Below are 24700 nucleotides of genomic sequence, written 5' to 3' on the forward strand. Positions count from 1 at the left end.
AAACAGAAAGAGAATAGAATAAAAATATGTAAAATAAAAGGGAAAAGACTTCATCATGTCATCCTTCCCACATTAGGGCATTTTACGCTTCGTATGGACATAGGTGCAGATAGGAACTCAGTGACTAAACATTTGAATTTTGTGTCTGTCGAGAGATAGTTCTGGATAATGTTGATTCTGCGAGCTTCCAGAGAGGTTGGACTACAATGCTCATCATTCCCAGCCGGTCTGATTTCCAGAGATGAGACAGCCTACACCCTCATGGGCCTTTTTTTAATATCTCACCTCGCTCAGCTTCTATTTCTATTTCCTCTTTCCTTTTACACGGGTTACTTGTAGATCTTGAGCATCACCTGAATCCAAGTCATGTTAAAGCAGAGCGTCTTAATGCATACATTTTGCCCAAAAGTGGTCGCTGGTGCTCCACGTGATCTGGATCAGAACAAAAAGTCCACCTGCGCTTAACCCTCCAAACCATGAAGTTGGAGTGCTAGAGGGGTAATTTCAGCTGCACCCTCTTTTTTTTCAAATGTTCTCCTCCACAGAGCAGGAGCGATGGAGAGAAAGGGATGGACCAGACAGAGCCTTTTCTTCTGACATCTGTGGTGGTCCTGACCCAAATGGGGCTTATAGCAATATTTGAAACAACTGTTAAAAATCAATCCATCAAAAGAGCAGATGGGAGACTCCTACGCTACTGCAGAAGCAGCTGGCATTCTGGCCATGGTTTCCGGTCCTCTGCAAACTTGGTTTTCCAGATCATCTGATGCTGGACCAATGGCATGCAAATTCAGCAAACTCTGGAGTCTTTTTTTTTTTTTATTCAAACATCCAGCATAACCTTGGTCTCTCCAGAAATGACTTCCAGATAGCTTTCTTGAGGGAGATTCTCAACTTCATTAGTGTTCACTTTGCTGGGATACCTGAAGCTTCAGGGGCATCCACAGGGTGTGGTCCCAAAAGTCAGGACGGGGTCTGCAATGGTGCCATTGAAGTTCCACCTGTTTTTGATGTACCATGTAAAAAACAGGCAGAGCTTTGATGGCACTGCTGTAGCCACCACCTTGACCTTTTTTTGACCATGCACTGCCAATAGCCTTGTGCAGCTGATGTGATGACGCACAAACCCAGCCAGTGTGGTGAGGTGGGACTCCTCTGCTGGAGATACAAATGGAAGAGGTTTAACTGCATGGCCAGAAAGGGGCCAACTCCTTTGTATGTAGTCAGCTTTGATCATTGCACCAGGGTGAATAGTCTGTAAACCTCTAGAGCCATGTTTCCCAATCTTGGCCACTTTAAGATGGGTGGACTTCAACTCCCAGAATTCCCCAGCCAGCATGCCAGTAGCCTGTAGTAGGAGGGCTGATAATGAGGAGGGCTGGAAATTGTAGTCCAGCAGCATTTGCAAGGCCACAGAGCCAGGCCTGCTAGAGGGACACAAGATGGGAGATCTTCTACACATGGGGCAAGTCCACTCTTCCAGCGTGAGTGTGAGCCACCCATCACTTCTGGAGGACCGTAACACAGGATGGCAGCCTCACCCCACCACTGGCCAGCAGGGAATGCGACCTCCGCCTAGTTTTGTGGCCCTTTTCTGTCTTGCACTGGCTCAAGCCTTGCTGTCCAGGTGGTCTGCAGCATTTCAGATCTTTGCAAGCCTCCCCCCTCCAAAGGGCTCCTGGGCCTGCAGCCAGAAGGATCTCTCCCTTCCCATCATTAGTGACTGCCCTCCTCCTCCTCCCTCTCCCTCTCCCTTTCCTTCTTTTCTTCTCCTTCTCTTCTTTCCCTCCTTCTCCTTCTCCTTCTCCTTCTCCTTCTCCTTCTCCTTCTCCTTCTCCTTCTCCTCCTCCCTCCCTTATCCTTATTCTTATCCTTATCATCTCCTCCTTCTTCATCTCCTCCTCTTCCTCCTCCCCTCCTTCTCCTTCTCCTTCTCTTTTTTCTCCTTCTCTTCTATTTCATCTTCACCTCCTCCTCCTCTTTTCCTTCTCCTCCTCCTCGCCTCCTCCTCTTTCTCCTCCTCCCCCCTCCTTCTCCTCCTCTCCAACTAACCCACCCTTTCCTAAGCTTTGGGGCTGCTCCACATCCTTCCAAGAAGTTGTTTTGGCCACTGATTATTCAAGTTAGAGCTGAAAAGATGCAAGATATGGAAGCCGCAAAATCAGATGGCCCCAAGTCACAGTTTTCAACTGTCAGCAGAGGGACTATAAAAGAAGACAGCACTGCACAGAGGACAAGATTCCCAGTCTTCTTTCACTAGCTTTCCTAAATCTACTCTAGAGCCAAAATGGGTGATGCTTGGAGACTATGTTCCCTTTTGATTGTATTCTTGTCTACCTCCTTGGGCAGTGCTGGTAAGTAGCCTGAAACCCTATTTTCCCAGGGATTTCCATCTTGATTGGCTGAGGCAGGAAGAAATGAAAGCAGCTGCAAATCATAGAAATGTCCTTAGAGGTCATCGAGTCCAACCCCTGCTCAATGCAGGACCTCCTAGAACATGACAATGAACAGGCCAATGACCCTCCAGCCTATGTTTGAGGGCCTGTTCTGTTAACTGATAGCTCACATGGTCAGGAAGGTCCTCCTGATGTCTATCTTGAACGTGGGAAATGTCCATCAGTACATGGGCAACCTCACTCCTCATGGTGGTACCCAACCTTGAGCAAAGCAGCTGGGTTTTTCCAAGGGTGTATGGAGTCACTGAGAGTGGGAGGAAACAAAGGAAGCAACTCAAGTGATTTCTCCAGCTGTGGTCCTGATTTCCAGCCCTAGTTGGAGACTTCAAAGCATCTCCTCAGCTGTGGTCTTTCTGCAAGGAATATAAGTTGTAGCCTGCCAGCAAGCCCTATTCTGAAACCTATTCTGAAACAGGCTTCCCCAAGGCCCCATTTAGAGAGAGAGCCTTCATCTTCCCCTTGATTGTTTTACAAATGGATTTTAGGGACTGAACTGCAGATTTTCCGCAGAAGAGCAAAGACTGTTTTGCTCCTACTGTTGGGCCAAGAAATCATCTTGCGTTATCTTCTCACGTAGCTTGATAAAAGAGCATTTGCTTCTTTGCCCTTAATGATCAACACAGACTGGGGAGATTCATGGTAGAGGGACCTCCAGGGACATCCGTGGGGCTGTAGAATGTAGATCCCACCTCACCTACACCTCTTGGCAGGCCCCCCACGCAGCCGGATCGTTGGAGGACACGAAGCGAGGCCCCACTCAAAACCTTACGCAGCAGCTTTGAAAGTTGATGGAAGTTTTGGATGTGGGGGGTTCCTCATTGCCCCCCAGTGGGTGTTGACTGCAGCCCATTGCAACGGGTGAGTTTGTATTTTGGATGAACGGTTCCCTAATAGGGGGTGGCTGTCCCTAGTAAGGAGGCCGAGGGCTCTGGGAGAAGTGGATTTGATCTTCACAGGCGTGGAAGAGACAGCCGGGAGTCCAGCGTCCCACACCACGTGCTGAAATGTGGCACCCGATAATCTCGCTATGATTTGCAAGGGTGATTTTGGTTCTGAGTCTGTGGTGGATTTCTCTTTTTGGTTTTCATTTCAAGAGGGATTTCCGTCATTCTGGGGGCGCATGATCTGGACGCCGTTGAAAACACCCAGCAAGTGATCGGCGTTGAAAGATACTACCAGCATCCCAGTTACGCCATAGTGGGGGGCATTCCTTTCAACGACATCCTTTTGCTGAAGGTACGAGCAAAGTTCACCCTTGGCGCTCGGCATTTATGCCATCCCGATGTCAATACGAGCACCGTTCCTTTTTCCGACTTGAATCAGTATACAAAGTGAAAGAGCTGAGTGTGCAGTTTTCCATATTCGGGCACCCTCGAAACACACACCAAAATGCAGGCATCAGAATGCATGCAAACCGTACTTCGAACAAAGTTGCTCCAATGATTAAAAAAAAAATCTACTCAGATTTGCAGATTTAAGACACTGCAATTAACAGATTTATCTTCCATACTCTTTGGTGGGGTTTTCATAATATTTGTTGGTAGGACTTGCTAGAGAGAAACGCAGGAACTCTTCAAACAGTTAACCTTTGAGAATACTGGACTCTTTTTTCCTATGAATTAAAAAAATATCAGGATACGTTTCTCTTTGGCATAGGGACAAGAACAGACAAATGAATATGGGCAATTGGATAAGGCTGGTTATTTATTTGTTTGTTTGTTTGTTTGTTTATTTTCAAATTTAGTCACTGCCCATCTCACTCAGTTGTTGTTAAATATATTTAATTGTCATTAAATATATAGAATATAATGGTGATAGTTTTAAGTGACGTACATTAAGTCAATATGTCAATTTTAGGGTCTTTTTTTGTTTTGTTTATTCTTTTGATTTTTGCTTGTTTCGATAATAGAATTTAATATTTATTCATTCATTCATTCATTCATTCATTCATTCATTCATTCATTCATTTCGTATGGCAGTCCCTCTCATCATAGTGACTCCGGGTGGCTGACCATACAAAAATGCAATGCAAAATAAACATCAGAAAAACGTGTCTCCTCTAATAACAACCAATTAATGATATTATCCACTGAAGAGATATATACAGTATTACCTTTTTTTAAAAAAAAAAATGTTTGTGGGGTTTTTGAGTTGCTGTCAGCTGTTTTCTCTATATTTCCTTAACAATTGCAATAAAAATTAAGGAAAGAAAAGGAATGCCATAATTAGGAAGGGCTGTTAATGCTTACCGTATGAACATCACAGAAACCAGAAGGAAGAAAGGGCAAGATATTTTGGCCCCAGAGTTTGGAGAGGTGCAGCCTAACCACGAGGAGCATTACAGATGTGCACCCCTCTTGTTCACACCTGCGGGGCTAGTGTTGTGTTGCCATGAGGCTGCTTTCGCCATTGCCCGCCCTTGCCCTCCCCTGCCAACCCCCTGCCAACCCCCCCCTTTCAGTTGAAAAAAGGAGCAGAAACCAAGGAGACAATGGATTGGCCTGGGTTTTCAATCAGGGCTTTCCAAAAGTTTTAGACAAACGTGTTTGTCCCAAATTCTCCACCATTAGCTGTGATTCCTAAGAATTCTGGGACTTGCAATCCAGGATATCCTTGGGGAATTTTATCCATGGGGCAAGCAAGCAGGGATGTCCACAGTGGGGGTCAAAAAAGTCAAGATGGTGCCCACAGCCATTCAGCCAAAGCCTTGCCTTTTTTTACCTGAGCCATGACTTTTTTTTTTAGCGATTTTGTTTGACGCATCTACAAAAGCTTCAATTGCATCTTTGTGCCTGCCATCTTGACTTTTTTGACCCCCCCTCCCTGAGGACACCCCGCAAGTAATCTTTTTTCAGCGTATGGGTGAATTGTTCTAAGCGTTAGCATCATCTGAATCAAGGGCATCCACAGGGAAGGTTTCAAAAAAGTCAAGATGGCAGCCACGACCGCCTGATTGAAGCCCCGCCTCTTTTCCACATGCATCATATGAAAGGGGTGGAGTTTCAGTCAGGCAGTCGTGGCGGCCATACTGACTTTTTTGACCTCCCCTGTGGACACCCCTGATGGATAATTTTATCCTGGCATTGTGACGCCTGGTTCAGTCTTCTAATTCCATTCACCTTTTGTACAATTCCTTTTCTTGGAAGATTCCTGCACAGCGACTGCTACTTTCTTCTGTTCCCAAATGATGGGGGCCTCAATTTTGCAATAAAACAGCTTTTCCCCAGGAAAATAAATTTAAAGTTCTAGAAGCGACTGGCTGGCATCAAAGCGGTGCCTGCTTTTAGAGGCTGTTTTTCATTTCCCATCTGAACAACCACACAATCTCGAGGTTTAAACCATCATTCTTCTGCAGCTGCAACAGCTGGACTATTAAAGGAAGCAACACTCGTTTTTCTATTATGATTTCGAGACCTTGCTTGTCCAGCCTATAGTTTCAGCCCATTGCCCTATGTCAGTGTTTTTCAAACTTGGCGACTTTAAGATGTGTGGACTTCAACTCCCAGAATTCCCCAGCCAGCATGGCTGGCTGGGGAATTCTGGGAGTTGAAGTCCACACATCTTAAAGTCGCCAAGTTTGAAAAACCCTGCCCTATGTGATACTCTTGTATGTTTCTGTGGCATGCTGGAAAGACTATTTTAATTTAAGAGTCTATTTATTGTATTTTAATATTTATTGCTGTTTTATTGTGAATCGCCTAGAGTCGCTTTTTGTGAGAGGGGCAGTATCTAAATTTGAAATATAAATAAATAAAAATAAATAAAATACTTATGGATAAGCCCATCCACCGATCAGCCGACCCTCACATTTTTAACCACAGTGCCATGAAAAATGAAAATGCACCACCTGGGATAAGCCAATCGTGAACATTTCAAACAGAATCTTTTCCGGAACACAGCCCTGATCGATGCCAAATATGAAAACAAAGTGGTTAAGAATATATTGAAAGAATGTGAAAATTTAGAGGGTCGCCTGATCCGTGGATGGGGTTATCCGTGAGCGCAATGGTATTTTTAAAACGTATACCTATACACTTGGGGATAAGCCCATCGCGGATAAGCCGAACCCAATTTTGGGGGTGTACTGGGAACCTAAAGTTCTCGGCTTATCAGCCAGTATATTACGATAGGAGCGAAAGGTAGACCAGCTTAAATTCAGCTGGAATATTCCCCATCCTTTGTTTTTTACGGAAGCTGCGACGCGAAGCCGAACTGAACGAGTACGTCCAAGTGATTCCTGTTCCAAAGACCATGGACGACCTTCCCAAGAACACCAAATGCTTTGTGGCGGGATGGGGCCGGATCGATGCGACATACAACCCCACTCCGAAGCTGTTTGAGACCAACGTGACCGCCCTCGGACGCAGAAAGTGTCTCCAGTTTGACCCGGAGCTTACCGACGGGATGCTGTGTGCTGGCCGCCGGTCCGTCCTCTGCGACGTCAGTAATGTGAGTGCCACCCCCTTTGTCCTTCTTCTTTTTTCGCGATAAGAGCATACCTTTCTTCTTTGTTGAGCGATCACGGACATTTCTGTTCCTGGCGCTTTTTAAAGGCAGTGGAAAGGGGCAAGAGTCTACATCAGTGTTTTTCAAACTTAGCAACTTTAAGATGTGTGGACCAACTCCCAGATTTCCGCAGCCAGCATTTGTGGACTTCAGCTCCCAGAATTCCCCAGCCAGCATTTGTGGACTTCAGCTCCCAGAATTCCCCAGCCAGCATTTGTGGACTTCAGCTCCCAGAATTCCCCAGCCAGCATTTGTGGACTTCAGCTCCCAGAATTCCCCAGCCAGCATTTGTGGACTTCAGCTCCCAGAATTCCCCAGCCAGCATTTGTGGACTTCAGCTCCCAGAATTCCCCAGCCAGCATTTGTGGACTCCAACCTCAAAGCTGGCTGGGGAATTCTGGGAGTTGAAATCCACACATCTTAAAGTTGCCAAGTTTGAAAAACAGTGTTCTGCATCAACATCTGGATTCCAGTGTGGTCATCACGGAAGCCACATACCATATAGTTCTATTTACAGGGATGCACTTTATTCAGATTCTTTGAATTTTAAAAAAATGAGAAACTGGCATGCCACTTTGCAAATGCCATCCCCGAGGGCAGTTTTTATTTCTGAGAGTGCTTCTGCATCAACCCCACAAGCATTTGGGAGCGATGTGGAAGAGGACAGAGATGGCTTTGAAGAAAATAGGCAGCAAACATTTGGAAAACGCGAGGAAAACTCCCAAGTGTGAGAAAGAAGCTCAAGATTTTCCCATCTTGACTTTCTTTGGCCTAAGAGGGAGGGAAGGGAAACACTGTCAGGCTTTCAAGATTTCTTTATTAAAGCCTTTATCAATACAGAAGAGTTCGAATATTACCTGTGGTGCCTGCTTCCTGACCTGGCCTACCTCAAAGGGCTGGCGGATTTTTTTTTTCAAGCTGCCCCTCGATTTGGAACGGTGGCCACTCACCCACAAAAAAATTGAGGGGTCCCAGAGGTTGCTGAATCTGATCCAAATGACATCGCAGCCGTCATGACATCATGAGGCAAGCCCCGCCCCGATACACTTGCCTGCGGCGTCACAAGTCCATTTGCAAAAGGGGCGGGGCTTGCCTCATGACGTCACAACGCTCATTCCATTATCTGTCCCACCCTGCCCCCTCCAGTGATACCCATGTGAGGTGCAGAGAACATCCTTGAAGATGGTGAGCCCAGCCTGCCACTGCCAGTAACTACTCCGTAAACAGTAGGCCACACCCACCGTGACAGACATTTTGTGAAAGTGCTTAACATCCCACTCCATTCACCCAACCTCCAGTCACTGAATGTCTGTATTATAGTTTAGGACAGCGTTTCTCAATTTTGGCAACTTGAACATGTGGGGACTTCAACTCCCAGAATTCTCTAGCCAGCATGCTGGCTGGGGAATTCTGGGAGTTGAAGTCCACCCATCTTAAAGCATGCTGGCTGGGGAATTCTGGGAGTTGAAGTCCACCCATCTTAAAGCATGCTGGCTGGGGAATTCTGGGAGTTGAAGTCTGCAAATGCTGGCTGGGGCAATTCTGAGAGTTGAAGTTCACATCTTCAAGTTGCCAAGGTTGAGAAACTCTGCTTTAGAACCAAAGATGTAAAACATGGGGCATTTGCATTGCTTCGATCTTTTGATACAAACCCACCCTGCAGACCCCCTCCTGGTATCTCTGATCACTTTTAGACATCTTTGAAAGAGGAAACACTGAGACAGAAAGAGATCCCAAAGGAAAACTCGATTAAAAATCAATTCGCTTTGTCTGACTTTAATGATGTTCCTTATTCTCTTTTCCACGTGTTGCCAGGGGGATTCTGGGAGTGCCTTGGTCTGCAACGGGGTGGCCCACGGCATCGTCTCCTACGGTTTCCAGATCCCTCCTTCGATATACACTCGCGTTGCCGCCTACCTTCCTTGGATCCAAGAGACGATGGGGTGAAAGCTGATGACGAGAGAAAAATCCCTTGCAACTTTTCAAGCGTCTCCTTTTTGCTTTCCTGCGCTTTCCAGACGCCTGATAAAGAACAGTTTGCAATACAGAAAGTCTTGAGAGAGGTGCAATTTGATCAGGTGCATTAGGCATGTTATACCGCTGGCCTTTTGACTGGCACAAAATAGAATAACCCTTGTCAATTCCTGGACCAGATATTGGTCCCCCCCCCGCAACCCCCAGATTTCTGCCAGCTCTTTTCTTGTTTGCAAAACTGTGGGTCCATTTATACTGCAACACCACGCCCATTTTCCTGGCTGGCGAGTTCTGGGAGTTGAATCCCACGCCTCTTCGAGCTGCCAAGGTTGAGAAACACTGGGGAAGAGGGTTGGCGTAGATGCCCTTTTAGATCCCCTCCAACGCTTTATGGTGCCCCAGTGTCGAAATCGCTCTGCACGCAGGAATAACACTGTTCTTCCTGTGAATGAAAATCTGCAAGCCTCTTAAACCGTGTAACCACAACATCTGTGCGTATTTTCGTACGTCTGGCTCACAGCTAATGCCTTGGTGACGGTGCTGCGCCCTTCCTGAAATAAACAAACCTTTGCATTTCAAACCCCGAGTCTTCAGTATGGCCTCCTGCTTCACCAGTGGTTTCACGGCCCAGTAAAAACAGAGCCTGTACAGTGACTTACAAATCTGGCTTTTAATTAATTAATTAATTAATTTAAATTTACTTACAACTGGACGTCCCTAAGAACCACAGGACTCGGTGGGCAGGGCACGGAAAGGCAAGGGGGTCATCGCGCAGGCGATGAGATCAGCGCGCAAACAGTGCAGGTGACTTCATGAGCGATGCCAATGACGCGATCTGAGCTATGACATTGCCACGCAGGCGACGTCCTTGTGCGCGCTACCAGTCGTTGTGGCAGTCCTGTCTGTATGGGCGTGCATTTTACCAGGGTGTAGGAAAAAGTGTAATCCACATCTACCGTAAAGAAGTGGTTCTCTTCCAGGATGGAGATTTGAAAGATGACGACGGTTTTCCCAACCAAGTCAAAAATCCCTTTGAATGTAACTTTGGCTTATGAACAAAGCAGGCCATTTCAAGCACCGTCCACCCCCAGACAAAAGGGGATGTTTCTGGGAAAGATAATTTGCCAGGGATCTGGGCCTTTTCCAAGGAAGACAAATGGAAGCTTTAGGAGACTGGGACCTGGTTCACCCCGGTGCGAGACCATGGCTTACTGACTAAGCCACAAGTAGCTGAGATCCCGCCCCATGCTGTAACTATAAACCATGGTTTTTCATACATGGGGCCGCTGAGGACTGAGGTCCCCCTGTGGCTTACAGTAAGTCATGAGATCAAAACTGGAAACAGGTATGAAAAATAATGAACAGCAAGAAGTAGAGCTGGTTTTAAAAGGTGTGCTTCCTGAGCCTTTGCAAAGCCGAGGAAGGACTCGGGCCTCGCCACGCAGGAGACGGTTTCCAAAAAAGCAGAGTTCACAATTTTCAATTTGCAGGAGGCAAAGCGCAGTCAGTGAAGCTTTGCACTCGCCTTCCTCTATTATACCCAGCTAGAAAGACTTCCAGTTTCAAATGCTTGTTTCTTACTGGCATGTTTACCTTCAACATAACTTTCCTGGAACAAAAGAATGAAGTATCTGGCTGCCTAAATAATCTTAATTTGGGAAGAAGCCCTAAAAACCAAGTTGATTGTTTTGCTTCTAAGCAAACACCTTTAGAGCGGGGGAAAGGGGGTGAAAGCCCCCGTGATGGCTTTTTAACTAAGTTAACCATCTCTCCTACTTTGGGTGACACATACTGAGTTCTGGATTAGGCCTAAAGAACCTGCGACTCCCGGATCTTCCCAGTGGCCTTGGGCCACGGGGTATCTGCAGGGTGGGATCCAAAAAGTCAAGACGGCAGTGTTGCAATTGAAAACTCTGCCCATTTTTGTTCTCTGTGCCGCTGACTTCAGCTGACCTGGAGAAGCTACACAAGGGGGAACCTGCTCAGGCTTTGGATGGGAGACCACCAGGAAATCCCATGACTGTAGGCTAGCCTGGGAAGTTGAAAAAACACCAGCAAAGGGCTGTGCCCCGCTGCCAAGAAAACTTCATAGATGCGTAGCTCCAGTTTAGGAAGTCTTTACCTTGGCTAAACCTGCCTGGGGGTTGCATCGCTTCGAATTCTTTCATCCCTTGACCCATGACTGCTGGAAGCCCCTGCACACAACCCCCTCTAAAAACAGGAGAAAGACGAAAACGAAAACCTCGTCTTTGGTGGCTGTGCTCACTCAGCAGACTCAGCAACGGGGGAGTCCACCTTCGCTCGCAAGCCTTCCCAGAGTGTAGGGCTGAGTTGACTCAGCACCCGCCTCTCATTACCCTGCTCTCCCCGGCTTCTCATCTGATCCTAAAGCGAACAGAAAGTCCCAGGGTGACTTTGGGCCATCCGCTCCCACCGACCGTTAGAGGTTTGCGCAGGAAAAGATAGAGGCCAGAACACAACAGTCGACCACATGATGTTTGCAGAAATCAGTCAGTGCAAAAATAACCAGTTAACGGCTGAGATCTTTTCCCAAAGATAGGCGCCGCACTGAAAATTGAACTGGGGAGATGTTTGGAGGTTTATGAAGTCTTTAAAAAGAACCTTGGCAGTTGAGATCAAGGAGGACCTAAAGCCATGGACGCTTGGCTCAAAAAGGTGGCCTTCCCACAACGCACTCAGGCTAAAATGGAGCAAGTTCATTTGTAGTTAAAAGGTTGTGGGAATCCAGATGGGGTTCAGCACTTTGGGTGAACCCGGCTAGTCTAACTGGTTGATACGCAGTCCGCCTTCCACCCAGGTACTGGGTTTGCAAACCGGGTTGAGTACATTTTGGGAAGATCTCCAATATGAAATGGAATCAGCGTCTGCGTTTCCATTAATGCAATTAACCCAATATTCGCAAGGGACACCGAGCCCTAAACGAACCATGCAGGCTGGGTACATCCAGCTGTCTGGGAGAAAATGGGCTTGGCTGGTTTGTGGTCGAATATATTCTAAGAGGGATGAATACGCAGCCCTGAGTAACTGTTGTCACAGAACTGAGAACTGTCACAGAACTGAGCATGAAACTGAGCAAACTCAGGGAGGCAGTGAAGGACAGGAAGGCCTGGCGCAATATGGTTCATGGGGTCACGAAGAGTCGGACACGACTTAACGACTGAACAACAACAGCAAAGTTCAAAGGTGTCAATGCTCTTCCTATCCTGCTTCTTCAAAGTCCAACTTTTGCTTCCATAGATGGTCCATGGCTTGCATGATTCTGATCTTTGTAGGAACAGACACTTCCCAGCATCTGAATATCTCTTCCAAGGTCTTCATAGCTGCTCTACCAAGTGCTCGTCTGCAGCATATTTCTTGACTGCTGGTCCCTTGGCTCTTGATGGTTGATCCTAAAAGGCAGAAGCTATTTATACCATTTCGATATCTTCATTGCCAATTCTAAGGCTGGTTGTTGTACCTGTTATCAAAATGGGATTCCCATTTTTCCGATCACTTTCCACAGCTTGACGTGATCAACAAAATCAAAGGCCTTTCTATAATCAATGGAGCACATGCTGACTTCTTTTTGCCATTCCTTGGTTTTCTCAATTATCCGGCGAGCATCACAATTATGTCCCGTGTTCTCTGGACTTTTCTAAAGCCGGGTTGAACATCTGGCATCTCTTTTTCCCATGTAGGCCTCTAATTTGCGTTGGATGATCCTAAGCATTATTTGCTAGCATGTAAAATTAAGTATATTGTACAATGGTTTGCACACTTTAAGTCTCCTTGTTCTGGTATTGGAATGTAGTTTGGACCTCTTCTAATCTGTTGGCTTCTGTGTCATTTTCCAGTTGTGTAGCCATAGCTTGGTTAGAACCTTGACTGACTCTTCTTCTTTTGCTTGCCATATTTCAGTGGGTCTTCCATCAATTCCTGTAGCCTTCCAACTTGGTACAGGTCGTCCTCGTTTAGCAACCACAATTGGGACTGGCAACTCGGTTGTTAAGCGAAGCAGTTGCTAAGTGAAACCGCAACTGGGCTTATGATCTGACATCAGCTTCCCTTTGCTTTACAGACCTGCGAAGGTCATCAATGTGAGGATTGGTCACAAAGTTACTTTTTCATCACCGTCATAACTGCGAATAGATGCTAAATGAGGCAGTCGCTAAACGAGGACTATCTGTAATGACCAGAGTGCTGATCTAACTTCATCTTCTAGTACTAGAGGGTTCTTGTAGGTAGGGAATATCTTCTAAGGTATCTTGGATATTGACATCTCTTCTGTACGGTGTTTCAGTATACTCCTTCCATCTTCCTTTGATCTCCTTTGAATCGGTTACTATGTGTCCACTGGCATCCTTTAGCATGTCAATTTGAGGTTAGAACCTCCTTCTGAGTTCAGAGATCTTTTGAAAGACTTTCCTTGTTTTTCCATGTCTGCTTCCATCTTCAATATCTTTACCAATGTTGTTGTAATATTGCTTCTTGTCTCTTCTAACAACCCTCTGAAACTCTTTGTTAAGTTACTTTATAAGATTTTCCTCTTTTCTTGGCTTCGGCTTCGGCTTCTCTTCTTTTCTCTTCTTGGCAATTTCCACGGTTTGTTCTGACATCCAGTTTGCTTTCTTCTGTTTCTTCATTTTTGGCAGTCTCTTTTTACATTCATCCTTAATAATTTCTTTAAGTTCATTTCATAATTCCCCTGTCAGTGAGCTTCAGGACTTCAAAGTGCTTCCTGATGTTCTCCTTGAAAATGGTGGTTATATGTCCAAGATCATATCGTGGAAACTGATTGGTGCTCCTCCTCCTCCTCCTCCTCCTCCTCCTCCTCCTCCTTCTGCTTCTGCTTAACTTGGAGCTTGCACATGAGCAGTTTGTGATCTGTTTCACAGTCAGCACCTGGCCATGTCTTCGATGCCATAATTGAGCTCCTCCACCTCCTTTTAGCAATAATGTAATCAATTTGATTTCTGTATACTCCATCTGGTGAAGTCCACATATAGAGCCATCCTGTTGGTTGTTTGAAGGCAGTGTTAGTGATGCAGAAATGACTGGAGTGACAGGAGTTGGTCTCCTGCTTCAGCTACATGTTCCTCTTTCCAACTTTGTCATTCCAGTCTCCAATCACATCTGTTTGTGCTTGTATATTCTGTCGATTTCAAACTGAGATCATAAAAGTCATCAACCTCCGCTTCTTCTCCATCAGTGGTTGGAGCATAAACTTGAATGATCACCATATTAAAGGGTTGTCCACAAAGTCTACAGCATACACTCACGGAGAAGCATCCATGGGTAAGCTGAGAAGTGTAGGTGCCAAAATACACCCCGAAAATTGGATTCAGCTTATCCATGAATGCTTCTCCATGAGTGTATGCTGTAGACTTTGTGGACAACCCTTTAATATGGTGATATTATTCGGTCATTGATTGCATTGTAGCCAAGTCTTGTTCTTGCTAACTATAAAACCAACAGTGTTCCTTCTTGGTTTTTCACGTCCTGAGTAATAAACAGCGCGATCTTCTGACTGCAAGCGTCCAACCAGATCCATCTCAATTCGCTGATGCCGAAGATGTCAATTTGCAGTCGTTTCACTGCATCTTTCGCTGTGTTGAGCTTTCCCGTGTTCGTGCTTCTCACATTCCACGTTCCCACCATAATCCTATCTTTGCAGCTTCGGATTTTCTTTTGCTGTGTGGCAACATCAGCCCCTAGACGTCCCAAAGGCTTTAATCCACACACATCATAAGCACCATTAGTGGTCTGAAAGATGCTCAGCTGTTCCTCAGCAGCATGTCGAGCGCCATCTGACCTGAGGGGCCCATCATCTGGCACTATATCGTCAATTATTTTATATTTTCTATCCGTGCAATTTTCTTGGAAAAGTACAGGAGTGGTTCACCATTGTCTTCTCCCACGCAGTATGAATTGACGCCTTTGCCATTGTCACTAAAGCAGTGTTTCTCAACCTTGGCCGCTTGACGATGGGTGGACTCCAACTCCCAGAATTCCCTGGAAATAGACCTGGCAGCTGAGAATGGCAGGGACCCCATGAGTTTCAGACTAATTCATTATTTTTCTTTAGCCTTACACAAATACATGCTTGTTTAATCTTCAGGGCAATTGTAAAAGAGAGAGGGAAAGTGGAGAGCAGACCGAGGCAATATCACTTTATTGCAACCCTTCCCTATCTCTAATTCAACTTCAATTTCAGATCCCAGAAATCCAGCATTTGGTCATGCCCTTTGGAATTCTGGGAGCTGAAGTCCAACACCATTGGAGCAAACCAAATTGGGAAGGCTGCTGTGTGGAAAGAAAAGAGGAGCAGGACCAACGGTGTTGTCTGAACGAATGCTCCAAAAATCCTAATGTTGTTGCCTCCCTGTTCTTTCACAAGCTGAGCTCATAGAACCCCCCACCGCCCAAAAACTTGTAATAATCTTAGACTTCGACTCCCAGCATCCTTAGCTAGCAAACCCCATTGCTGCTATTTGTGACAGGTACCTGGTTGCAGAAGATAACGGTGGGAGGGGTTGATGCACCTCTGCTGTGGAGAGTGGTTGGAGAAGGTGGTCAGCCACAGGACCAGATCTGGGCCGCAAAACTCCAGACTAACAACTAGATGGCGATAGACTGACATGTCTTGCTGCCCCCTGGTGGGTGCCTGGAGTGGTGCAGCTCAGATCTGGTTCATTTTAAAACAGTCCTTTTAAAACTTGGCAACTTTAAGATGAGTGGACTTCAACTCCAGGGGCCCAGTTTTGATGGGGTTAAAGAGTAAAACCAACTGGAAGGCTTCTGGAGTGAAGCTTTCATTGTCACCAGCAGGCATTCTTCCAAAATGCAAAAAGAAAAGAAAAAAAGAAAAATCCACATTGTGCTCCTGATTTTCAGGGGTAAAAGGTCCCAAGTTGGCAACATGATTTGTCCCATCCCAACCCTTAATCTTGCCTCCCACTTGGAAAAATGTTGCATGGTGAAAAGGGGACTGTTCTGCTCCCAAATTTGGCAATGCCCTTGTGGGGCTCAAGGCCCAAAAATGGGGTGCTGGGCCATCCCTGCAGGCCATGGATTATGGGCTACTCCCCCACTACATTTGGCACATGACTGCCTTCCCCTCTACCCAACCGCAAAAAGATAAAACTTGTTTATCTGATGGCTGTTTTAGCGAGGTTCTGCTTCGTGAGCGCATGGGAGGACCATGGCTGTCTTTTGGCCAATGAGAGGCCAGCTTCTACAGCTTCTGGCGTGCAAGGATGAATATAAGGAGGACAAGATCCAACCAGCCAGCCATTTGGGTACCGCTTCCCCCTGAAGTGGCCCTCAAGATGGAAACCTTCTTGCAGCTTCTTCTCTTCCTGACGGTCTTCCCCCTGGCCCATCCAGGTAAGTAAAACCCTAAAGAAAAGGAAAATTATTTGGGTCCTTCTTACCATCTTTTGTCTGTGCTCAGTGAGGACTAGGTCCTCCTGTTTCCCATCTCCCTGCTGTGCGGGCCAATCATTAGCTAGCCAAAAATGGCACCAACCCAGCAGAAGCCAGGGTGGAAGCTGGAGGAGGAGCACCCGACATCTGCAAAATTAAGTAAATGAAATCTCTGCTGGATGGGGGCATCGTCCCCAAAATTCAAGGAGTTATAAGTGGGCATAGGATGCTGTGATCGCAGCGCAGCCAGATTCCACCAGCTTGTGGGGTGATGATGGCGGGAAATGAAGAGGCTCCTTGAACCAGCATGAGAAATTCTGCAGCCTGAGGTGTTGTAACAATTAATGCCCACTGCTCACCTCAGTTAATATACATGATCCTCCTATTATTTGGGGACATAAGTCAGACATTTTCCCAAATGTCTATTCCCCCCCACATGTAATGAGATACAGGTCGTCCTTGTTTAGTAACCACAGCTGGAACCGGCAACTCAGTCATTAAGCGAAGCGGTCACTAAGTCAAACCGCAACTGTGCTTACGATCTGACTTCGCTTTCCTTTGCTTTACAGACCTGCGAAGGTTGTAAATGTGAGGATTTTTTGTTATTTTTTCATCACCATCATAACTGCAAAAGGTCACTAAATGAGGCAGTTGCTAAATGAGGCAACCTGTAATAACAAAGTAACTAACAACAGTAGAGTTTTTCAAGTTGTCCAGAACCTACTGATCCTGCTTTACTTTGCTTAGTCATTTTGACTGATTTTGAAAAGATTGAGAAATAGGATTAAGCCTCCCACTTGCCCCTTAAAAGATGTCGATTTTATATTTTTGGATGACTGGGGGGGCAGTCAAGGAGCAAAATGGGCTCTTAAGTCTTCTTCCAGCTTACCACATCCATTTCAACTCTTAAAACTTCTGAAATCCCCTCTCAAAATGGGGCCTGGCCTCCCCTACTTGGCAAGTACGGCCTTCAATGCGTCCCAGAAACTCTGGAGTGAGTCCTAAGTGATGGAAGTTGTGTGTAGTTCACCAAGTTATCCAAGAGAGTTTCTCACCCATGGTTGTTCCTGATGCTCTTGCTGCCCATCAGATCTGCGCATTCATCTCCCCATGGCCCTGAGTTCTGGGATTTACAAAAAAACAATTTCTTAAGACATGCATCCTTGGGGTCAACCTTAACGTTATAGTCCTTGGCCGCATTCCTTCTGTTTCTTCTCTCAGAATTATGAGATAAGCAAACATTACAGACTTTTGTTGTTGTTGTTGTTAAGTCGTGTCTGACTCTTTGTGACCCCATCAGCCACATCGCGCCAGGCCTTCCAGTCCTTCACTGCCTCCCTGAGTTTGCTCAGTTTCATGCTCATTGCTTCGGTGATGCCATCTAACCATCTCATCCTCTGCTGTCCCCTTCTCCTTTTGCCTTCCATCTTTCCCACCATAAGGGTCTTCTCCAAAGAGTCCTCTCTTCACATTAGGTGACCAAAGTATCTGAGCTTGAGCTTCATTATCGATCCTTCCAATGAGCAATCAGGGTTCCTTTAGGATTGACTGGTTGGACCTCCTAGCAGTCCAGGGGACTCTGAAGAGTCTTCTCCAGCACCACAGTTCAAAGGCATCCATTCTTTGGCGCTCAGCCTTCCTTACAGCCTTCCTCATCCATCAAAAGCCCAACTCTCCAGTCTTGCAAGAAACTCAGTTTCAAGTCCACCCAGTGGAGCTTCTCCCTCTCAGCTGAAAAGCTCTCTCCTTCTCACCAGCCGCCCTCAGGCAGGAAGGACAGTGGCCCTGGAAAAGGAGCTAAGGAAGAGATGATGCTGTGACTGGACCAGGTGCCCCCTGTTTCTTTCAGTGCTTGTTAAATGCTGGCCACTATCCCATACGATGCTTGAATGTTTTAGAGGTGCACCTTTCCTCGGCTACCAGTTTCAACTGGATAAAATAAAAAATGAGGATGGAGAAGAGGCGGACACTACCACTGAACCCTCAGTCAGCTTTCTTCATGCTGTCTGGAAGATGTGCTGGACGCCAGTTTCCAGAAAAGCCGTTAGCATGGCCAGAAGGCATTCGACTGGAGAATCATGGTTTGCTTGTCCCTTTGGTCACATCCATGTCCACGCAAAGCTTCCTCTGAGCCCCCCTTTCTGATCATCAGTTTCTGCTACTTTGTAGGGACTTTAATAGCCCCCCGCAATTAAAAAAACACACTGGCCGCTGAGCATTCCTTAAATTCTCACAACAGGTCTGCTAAAGAGTCGAATTATCGGGGGTCATGAAGCTGTACCCCATTCTAGACCATACATGGCAGCCCTGAAGTCAGAAGGTTCTTTCATGTGTGGAGGGTTTCTAGTGGCTCCCCAGTGGGTAATGACCGCAGCGCACTGCATGGAGTGAGTAAACCCCATTTCTTGCTTAACGTGAGCAGCGCGGGATGCGGTGGCCCGAACAGGGCCCAGATGGGCGGTCGAAAGAAGTGAAAAGCAGCAGGTTGTCCACAGAGCGGAGGCAGGAAGAACTGTCACATTCCAGAAGTAGCCAAGGGAGAGAAATCATGGGATTTGTAGTTAGGATTTGGGATTAAGCAGGGAGTTGGGCTAAATGACCTCTCGGGGTTCCTTCCATCTCAGGCATTTGAGGAAGGAAGGAAGGAAGGAAGGAGAGAAAGAGAGGGAGGGAGGGAGGGAGGGAGGAAGGAAGGAAGGAAGGAAGGAAGGAAGGAAGGAAGGAAGGAAGGAAGGAAGGAAGGAAGGAAGGAAGGGGAGGGAGGGGAAGAGGGAAGGGAAGGGAAGGGAGGGAGGGGAGGGGAGGGGAGGGAGGGAGGGAGGAAGGAAGGAAGGAAGGAAGGAAGGAAGGGGATGGAGGGGAAGAGGGAAGGGAAGGGAAGGGAAGGGAAGGGAGGGGAGGGAGGGGAGGGAGGGAGGGAGGGAGGAAGGAAGGAAGGAAGGAAGGAAGGAAGGAAGGAAGGAAGGAAGGAAGGAAGGAAGGAAGGGGATGGAAGGGAAGGGAGGGAGGGAGGGAGGGAGGGGAGGGAGGAAGGAAGGAAGGAAGGAAGGAAGGAAGGAAGGAAGGAAGGAAGGAAGGAAGGAAGGAAGGAAGGAAGGGATGGAGGGGGAAGGGAAGGAAGGGAAGGGAAGGGAAGGGAGGGGAGGGGAGGGAGGGAGGGAGGAAGGAAGGAAGGAAGGAAGGAAGGAAGGAAGGAAGGAAGGAAGGAAGGAAGGAAGGAAAGGGATGGAGGGGAAGAGGGAAGGGAAGGGAAGGGGAGGGGAGGGAGGGGAGGGGAGGGAGGGGAAGGGAGGGAGGAAGGAAAGGGATGGAGGGGAAGAGAGAAGGAAAGGGGAGGGGAGGGGAGGGAAGCGGGAGGGAAGAAGGAAAGGGATGGAGGGGAAGAGGGAAGGGGAGGGGAGGGAGGGGAAGGGAAGGGAATAGTTTTTTAACACTGTCTGATGCCTTTTCCCCAGTGAATTTACTGTGGTGTTGGGGGCACATGACCTCTATGCTTTTGAGGAAAGTCAGCAAGTGCTGGGCGTCGAATCATACCATATTCATCCTGAGTATAATGACATGACAGCCACACACGATATCCTTTTGCTAAAGGTAATTTACGCCAGCCACTGTCCGCTCTCACAATTGCCCCAACGGATAAAGCTTAAATGGCTCCCTCTTCTCCCTGGGACAAAAAAGCACCATGGGCTAAGCCTGCCATTTGATTAACAAGTGGCCTCTTGAAGGCAACATTTGTACCATGTGGGATGTTTGACCCTCCACAGGGACTAGCGGCATGAACTTTGGAGGGAGGCTGAAAGTTCCCAGGGAGAAATGTTGATTTCAAAATGCGGAAGTGATTTTGGATGGGAGTTTCAAGGAGAGGGAAGTGAAATTCTCCAAAGGTTTGGTGTCCTTTACTGTTAGCGATGCAGCTGCAATGGCTATTTCTTGATTTTTGTTTTTTGTTTTTTTTACATTTTAATTAAAAACAATGAAATTGAGAGCAGGAATAGCAGCTGAACCAGGAGAGAAAACTTTAGCTGGCGCGAAAGGAGAAGCGAAAAGGGATGAGACTTTGATCAATGCCCACGGCTGCCATCTTGACTTTTTTGATGCCCCCTCTCCCCCAGATGCTCCTGACCCACTTTTGGGAGCCAGTGAAAAGAGCCCCCTTCTGCACCCCCATGAAAAAACCTTCAGATAGCCCAAGCTGTACCTTTCCAGTCTCATGAACAGCAGCTACGAGCTTTGGTTTTTCTTAACTTAAAGCTAACCCTCCAATCTCAGCTGCCCTGTTCTCCCCACAAAAGCCACTTTTTTAGGCAAACTTCCCACCACCGTCTTCTCCCAACAGCCACTGGGTGCAGCAGATGCTCATTCAACGGTCTTTTGTTTCCTCTTCTTCCTTTTTCCCCCTTCTCTTTCTTGCATCAGCTGAATCACCCAGCGAAGCTCAACAAATACGTCCAAGTCATCCCATTGCCTCGGTCAACGAGTGACCTCTCGGATGGGACCCTGTGCACTACTTCAGGCTGGGGAATGATTGACAGATTAGTCAGGTCATATAAACTCTACGAAACCAACATCACCATCTACAACCGCCGGAAATGCATGAAATTCTACCCAGAACTTGACAACGCCATGATCTGTGCTGGGAGCTTCAATCAGCTCCGAGATACGAGCCAGGTGGGGGAAGGAAGCAAAGTACGGTTGGGAGGTTCAGTTGTAGGGGGTGGGGGGAGTTTTCTTCCAGTCTGGGAAAATGCAACTGATTCATTTATTTGGGGGGGGGGGTCTCTGAGGGCCACTGAAGGGGCCACACCATGGGACATCAATATTTTTAGCCTGTTTGGGGTGGGTTCTACAAAATTGTCCCAGAGGCAGCATGTCAACCACTTTCTCTGGCCCCCCAAGCTAATCAGGGTTTGTTGGGGAAAATGCAAGGTTGCAAAAATACCCCGGGAGAAGGTGGTACGAGAGATATCTGTGGGCAGGAAGCAAGGGACAGGGGAGTGCCATGCGGTGACAAAGCAAGCCAGGCCCCCTTTGAAGGTGACCCAGGATGTTGTAGGCACCTACAGAAGGCCCAGCACTCATCTCTGAATGGCAGACCATGAGACTTCATAGACATGACTGTCCCCACAGTCATCGGGGTCGACCATCGCCCTTCCTGGCTATTTGAAGGCCCAGTTTAGCCTCAGCTGGTAGCTCTGTAAACCAGGTTCCCTTTTGTGTTATGCAGCTTCCCACCTCACCAGTGCATCACCCAATTAAAATAGCAAAAGGAAAAAAACCTGTCAAGTCATTACAACAAAACTGTTCAATTCGGACAGTTAAAAACGATAAGCAAAAAACACATCCAGAGTCTTTCCCACCATACAGCCGTTTCACAGGCTCTCTATTTCTGGGGGATCCCCAGGCCCCATGGCGCAACCAAGCTATGCCCACAGGCGCACACATGTTGTGTATCCTCCTGTGGCCCAAGAGAGAGAAGAGAGCCGAGAGCGAAGTGTGGCACTCAGACATCGCTAGCCATTCTGCAGTGCAGCAAACTCTGCGCGTGCTCTGGTTCTCTTTCCCCGGCAGGAATTTTCCTGGGTCAATGATCTTTTCTAGCAAAATATCTCCTCCCCAACCCACCTTAAAGTGAGACTGACTGAGGAATATGGCTGAAGCTCTTTGCACGCAGAGCAAACATTCCACCACTCGGCTGGCCCCTGATCCCTTAAAACTTCAGAAAGATGCTAGTCCTCATGGGGGTTAATAAAGTATGAATTTAGATATCAGACCCTATCAGATTCCATGGCTGATCTTGCTTAGCGCTGCCAGCCTCCTTTGTCCTTAACCTGTTGCCTTCCACAGGGAATGGACTACCCCTCCCATCACACGTCCTAAAGAACTGGCAGGAGATGATGGGAGTCCTGGTCCCTGATACCTGGGGAGGACCAGTTTTGTAGAGATCCATTCTACAGCTTCTCTTTCAGCTGTTTTTTTCCCTTTCCCCTTCCCCAGGGGGACTCCGGAGGCCCTATGGTGTGCAACGGCATCGTGCACGGCATCGTTTCCTTTGGCAATCGCTTCCCACCGGGTGTTTACTCCCGCATAGCCGACTTTCTTCCTTGGATCAGGCACGTTATGGGATCGGAGGCTTGAGACCAAGACGCCAGAGCTCTTCTTTCTCAAAAGCTTTCGCTTGCTGAGCGGCAGGCCTCGCGTTTTCTAGCCCTGCCCTTTTCCGCTTGCGCAAAAAATAAAGAAATGCAGCAACACATGTGACTGAATGGAATGGCTGGTGACCAGATGCCTTTTTCAAGTATAGATTCTGGAAGATTTTTCTCCACCTCCCATCATCCGTCTTCCTGTCTCCCCTTTGCATCCCCTCTCCGGCTTTGTCCTCTCATACCCGAAAGTCTCTTTCCAGAGCCCACAGCTGCCCCACCTATTTAAATTCCCTTTTAGGTCAAGACCTCTCTCCCAGTGTCCTTTCTTGGAGGGTCCCCTTCAGTGTCCCCTTGGAGGTCCTCCACAAGATGCTTCTCTGTATCTCCATTTTCGCCAACAAGATGCTCTGCAGATGTATGGGGGACTAGAATTCCCCAGCCACTGTACCTAGGCATTCTGGGAATCGTAGTTCTAAAATCTAGAGGGCATCAAGTTGCAGGAAGTTTGCTTCAGATGGTTCCTCCACACCCCAAACTGAAATGCATCTTAGCCCGTCAGGTAAAAACCTAGCAAAGATGTTCACACAACGTGCAAAACTCAGTCAAGGAGAACCATGGGGTGGTTTTGAGGCTTTGAGGCTGTTGGGTGGGCTACAGACAGCGCTTGAGAGGTACATACTGAAGGAGGCAACAGTTGGGAACACGCAATGGGGAAATTATTAAGTCTCTAGGGAGTGACCGTATTTGCAAAATTAAACCGAATGTTAGTTTTTTTCTTGGATGCTCCCCTTCCTGGATCATGATCACAATCTGATGACGTGTTCCCACAGATTTGGTACCCTGACATTAGAAAAATATCTAGGGCAGTGTTTGGCAACTTTTAAGATGTCTGGACTTCAACTCCCAGAATGCCCCAGCCAGCCTTAAAGTTGCCAAGGGTGAGAAACACTGATTTAGGGCTACCAGTGTTACACACGCTGCTCCCAGGTTCGGCATATGGCCACTCACTCACACGCTCACAGCCTGTTGAGGCACGCGGATCTTGTCAGCCCCCCTTGCTTTCTACCTGGGCTTTCCAGAGAGGTGCGGCTGGAGCAGACAGACACACAGCCCTGGTCAACAGCCGGGAAATAATTGGGGATACACACAAATCACTTCCAACCGAACCCTGAGGCACAAGAGGTTCTTCGGAATACACGGAGACCCAGTGAATTTTAGGTAACAGCAAAACTTTACTGGTTGCAAGGTACATTTGCTCTTTCTCATACACACACACACGTGCTCATCCACGCTTACCCACGTCCTTCCCAACTAGGCTGCCAGGCACTAGCTAGAGGGATGGAAGCCGCCAAGTCTGGATCCAAAGATGACTCAGATGACTCAGCTCAGATGACTCAGAGTGGGTGGGCTTTGGGACCCCTTTTATCCCCCAAAGTCCTTGCTTGGTTGATTCACAAGTTGATGGGATTGGGGGGAGGGTTTCCATGTGCTCAGGCCCAACTTCCTTTGTCTGGTTCAAGTCCTTTGTTTTTTTTCCTTAATGACTTGCTTCCTTCTTATCCACCTCCCTGAAGGGATCTCATAGATAAGTTTCCTGGCTTTTGTCCTCTCTGCTTATGTGCCTGCTTCATTTTTAGGTTATGGCAGCTTCAGCCTAGTCTCACACCAGATCACTAGAGGGCAGCAGTTACCTTTTGCGGGTGTCTCTCTGCTGCCCTCCTGTGGTCATCCTAATGCAGCAGAGATATGAGAACCCTCCTGAAATCCATAATAGGAAGGAACTGCCATTTTCCTTGTGAAATATGAACACGGAAGCTTTTTTTTAAAACATGGGGTGATGATCTCGCCTTTTTTTGTTGCGAAGTGGTCAATGCAGAGGTAGTCGGAGTAGAAAGAGGGCACCGGTCCAAGAAATAGTCTGCAGAGAGTTCAGAAGGCTGAATCTCTCTTCCAGCCCACTTTGTGCGATCGGGCCCTGTTGCAACAACTCATGAACTCGAGAAAGTGATCAAGGGATCAGCTTGCCCACAATTCTTTTGAAGAGTGCATTTCTTACAGATTTGAGCATTGGGTACTTAGGCAGCAATGAAACGCTTGAGGTAACACCCAAAGCACAGAGAGACTCTGTTAACCTACAAAAGCTTTATTAAATACAGTTGTGTAAGCATTACCCACACACACTCACACCCACACACA

General features: G+C 47.3%; 2 protein-coding genes across 2 annotated transcripts; both read left to right on the top strand.

Annotated features, from left to right (window-relative positions):
• The first annotated feature begins 2250 nt into the window (after nt 1–2250).
• Nucleotides 2251–9513, top strand: LOC103067502 (mast cell protease 1A-like). Its single transcript, XM_007442367.3, has 5 exons — nt 2251–2354; nt 3167–3314; nt 3551–3692; nt 6651–6905; nt 8778–9513. The coding sequence occupies exons 1-5, from the start codon at nt 2288–2290 to the stop codon at nt 8907–8909; spliced, it is 744 nt and encodes a 247-aa protein (XP_007442429.1). The 5' UTR covers nt 2251–2287; the 3' UTR covers nt 8910–9513.
• A 6679-nt stretch (nt 9514–16192) lies between these two features.
• LOC103062353 (mast cell protease 1A-like) lies at nt 16193–22629 on the top strand. Its single transcript, XM_088149918.1, has 5 exons — nt 16193–16322; nt 18601–18748; nt 19817–19952; nt 20778–21029; nt 22356–22629. Exons 1-5 carry the CDS (start codon nt 16193–16195, stop codon nt 22494–22496), a joined length of 807 nt encoding a protein of 268 aa, XP_088006044.1. The 3' UTR covers nt 22497–22629.
• Nucleotides 22630–24700: the final 2071 nt, after the last annotated feature.

Source organism: Python bivittatus, unplaced genomic scaffold (assembly GCF_059951505.1).
Source record: "Python bivittatus isolate LINGU-HERP-01145 unplaced genomic scaffold, Pbiv_v1 ctg000580_np1212, whole genome shotgun sequence".
In the NCBI taxonomy this organism is placed as follows: Eukaryota; Metazoa; Chordata; class Lepidosauria; order Squamata; family Pythonidae; genus Python; species Python bivittatus.

What these genes read in the sequence shown, in the direction of transcription:
- LOC103062353 (XM_088149918.1), top strand. Translation starts at nt 16,193, where the DNA reads ATGAATATAAGGAGGACAAGATCCAACCAGCCAGCCATTTGGGTACCG. An exon ending in ACCGCAGCGCACTGCATGGA is followed by an intron (nt 18,749 to 19,816) that starts GTGAGTAAACCC and finishes CCTTTTCCCCAG; the next exon opens with TGAATTTACTGTGGTGTTGG. An exon ending in AGCTCCGAGATACGAGCCAG is followed by an intron (nt 21,030 to 22,355) that starts GTGGGGGAAGGA and finishes CCCCTTCCCCAG; the next exon opens with GGGGACTCCGGAGGCCCTAT.
- LOC103067502 (XM_007442367.3), top strand. Translation starts at nt 2,288, where the DNA reads ATGGGTGATGCTTGGAGACTATGTTCCCTTTTGATTGTATTCTTGTCT. An exon ending in TACCTCCTTGGGCAGTGCTG is followed by an intron (nt 2,355 to 3,166) that starts GTAAGTAGCCTG and finishes ACCTCTTGGCAG; the next exon opens with GCCCCCCACGCAGCCGGATC. An exon ending in ACGACATCCTTTTGCTGAAG is followed by an intron (nt 3,693 to 6,650) that starts GTACGAGCAAAG and finishes TTTTTACGGAAG; the next exon opens with CTGCGACGCGAAGCCGAACT.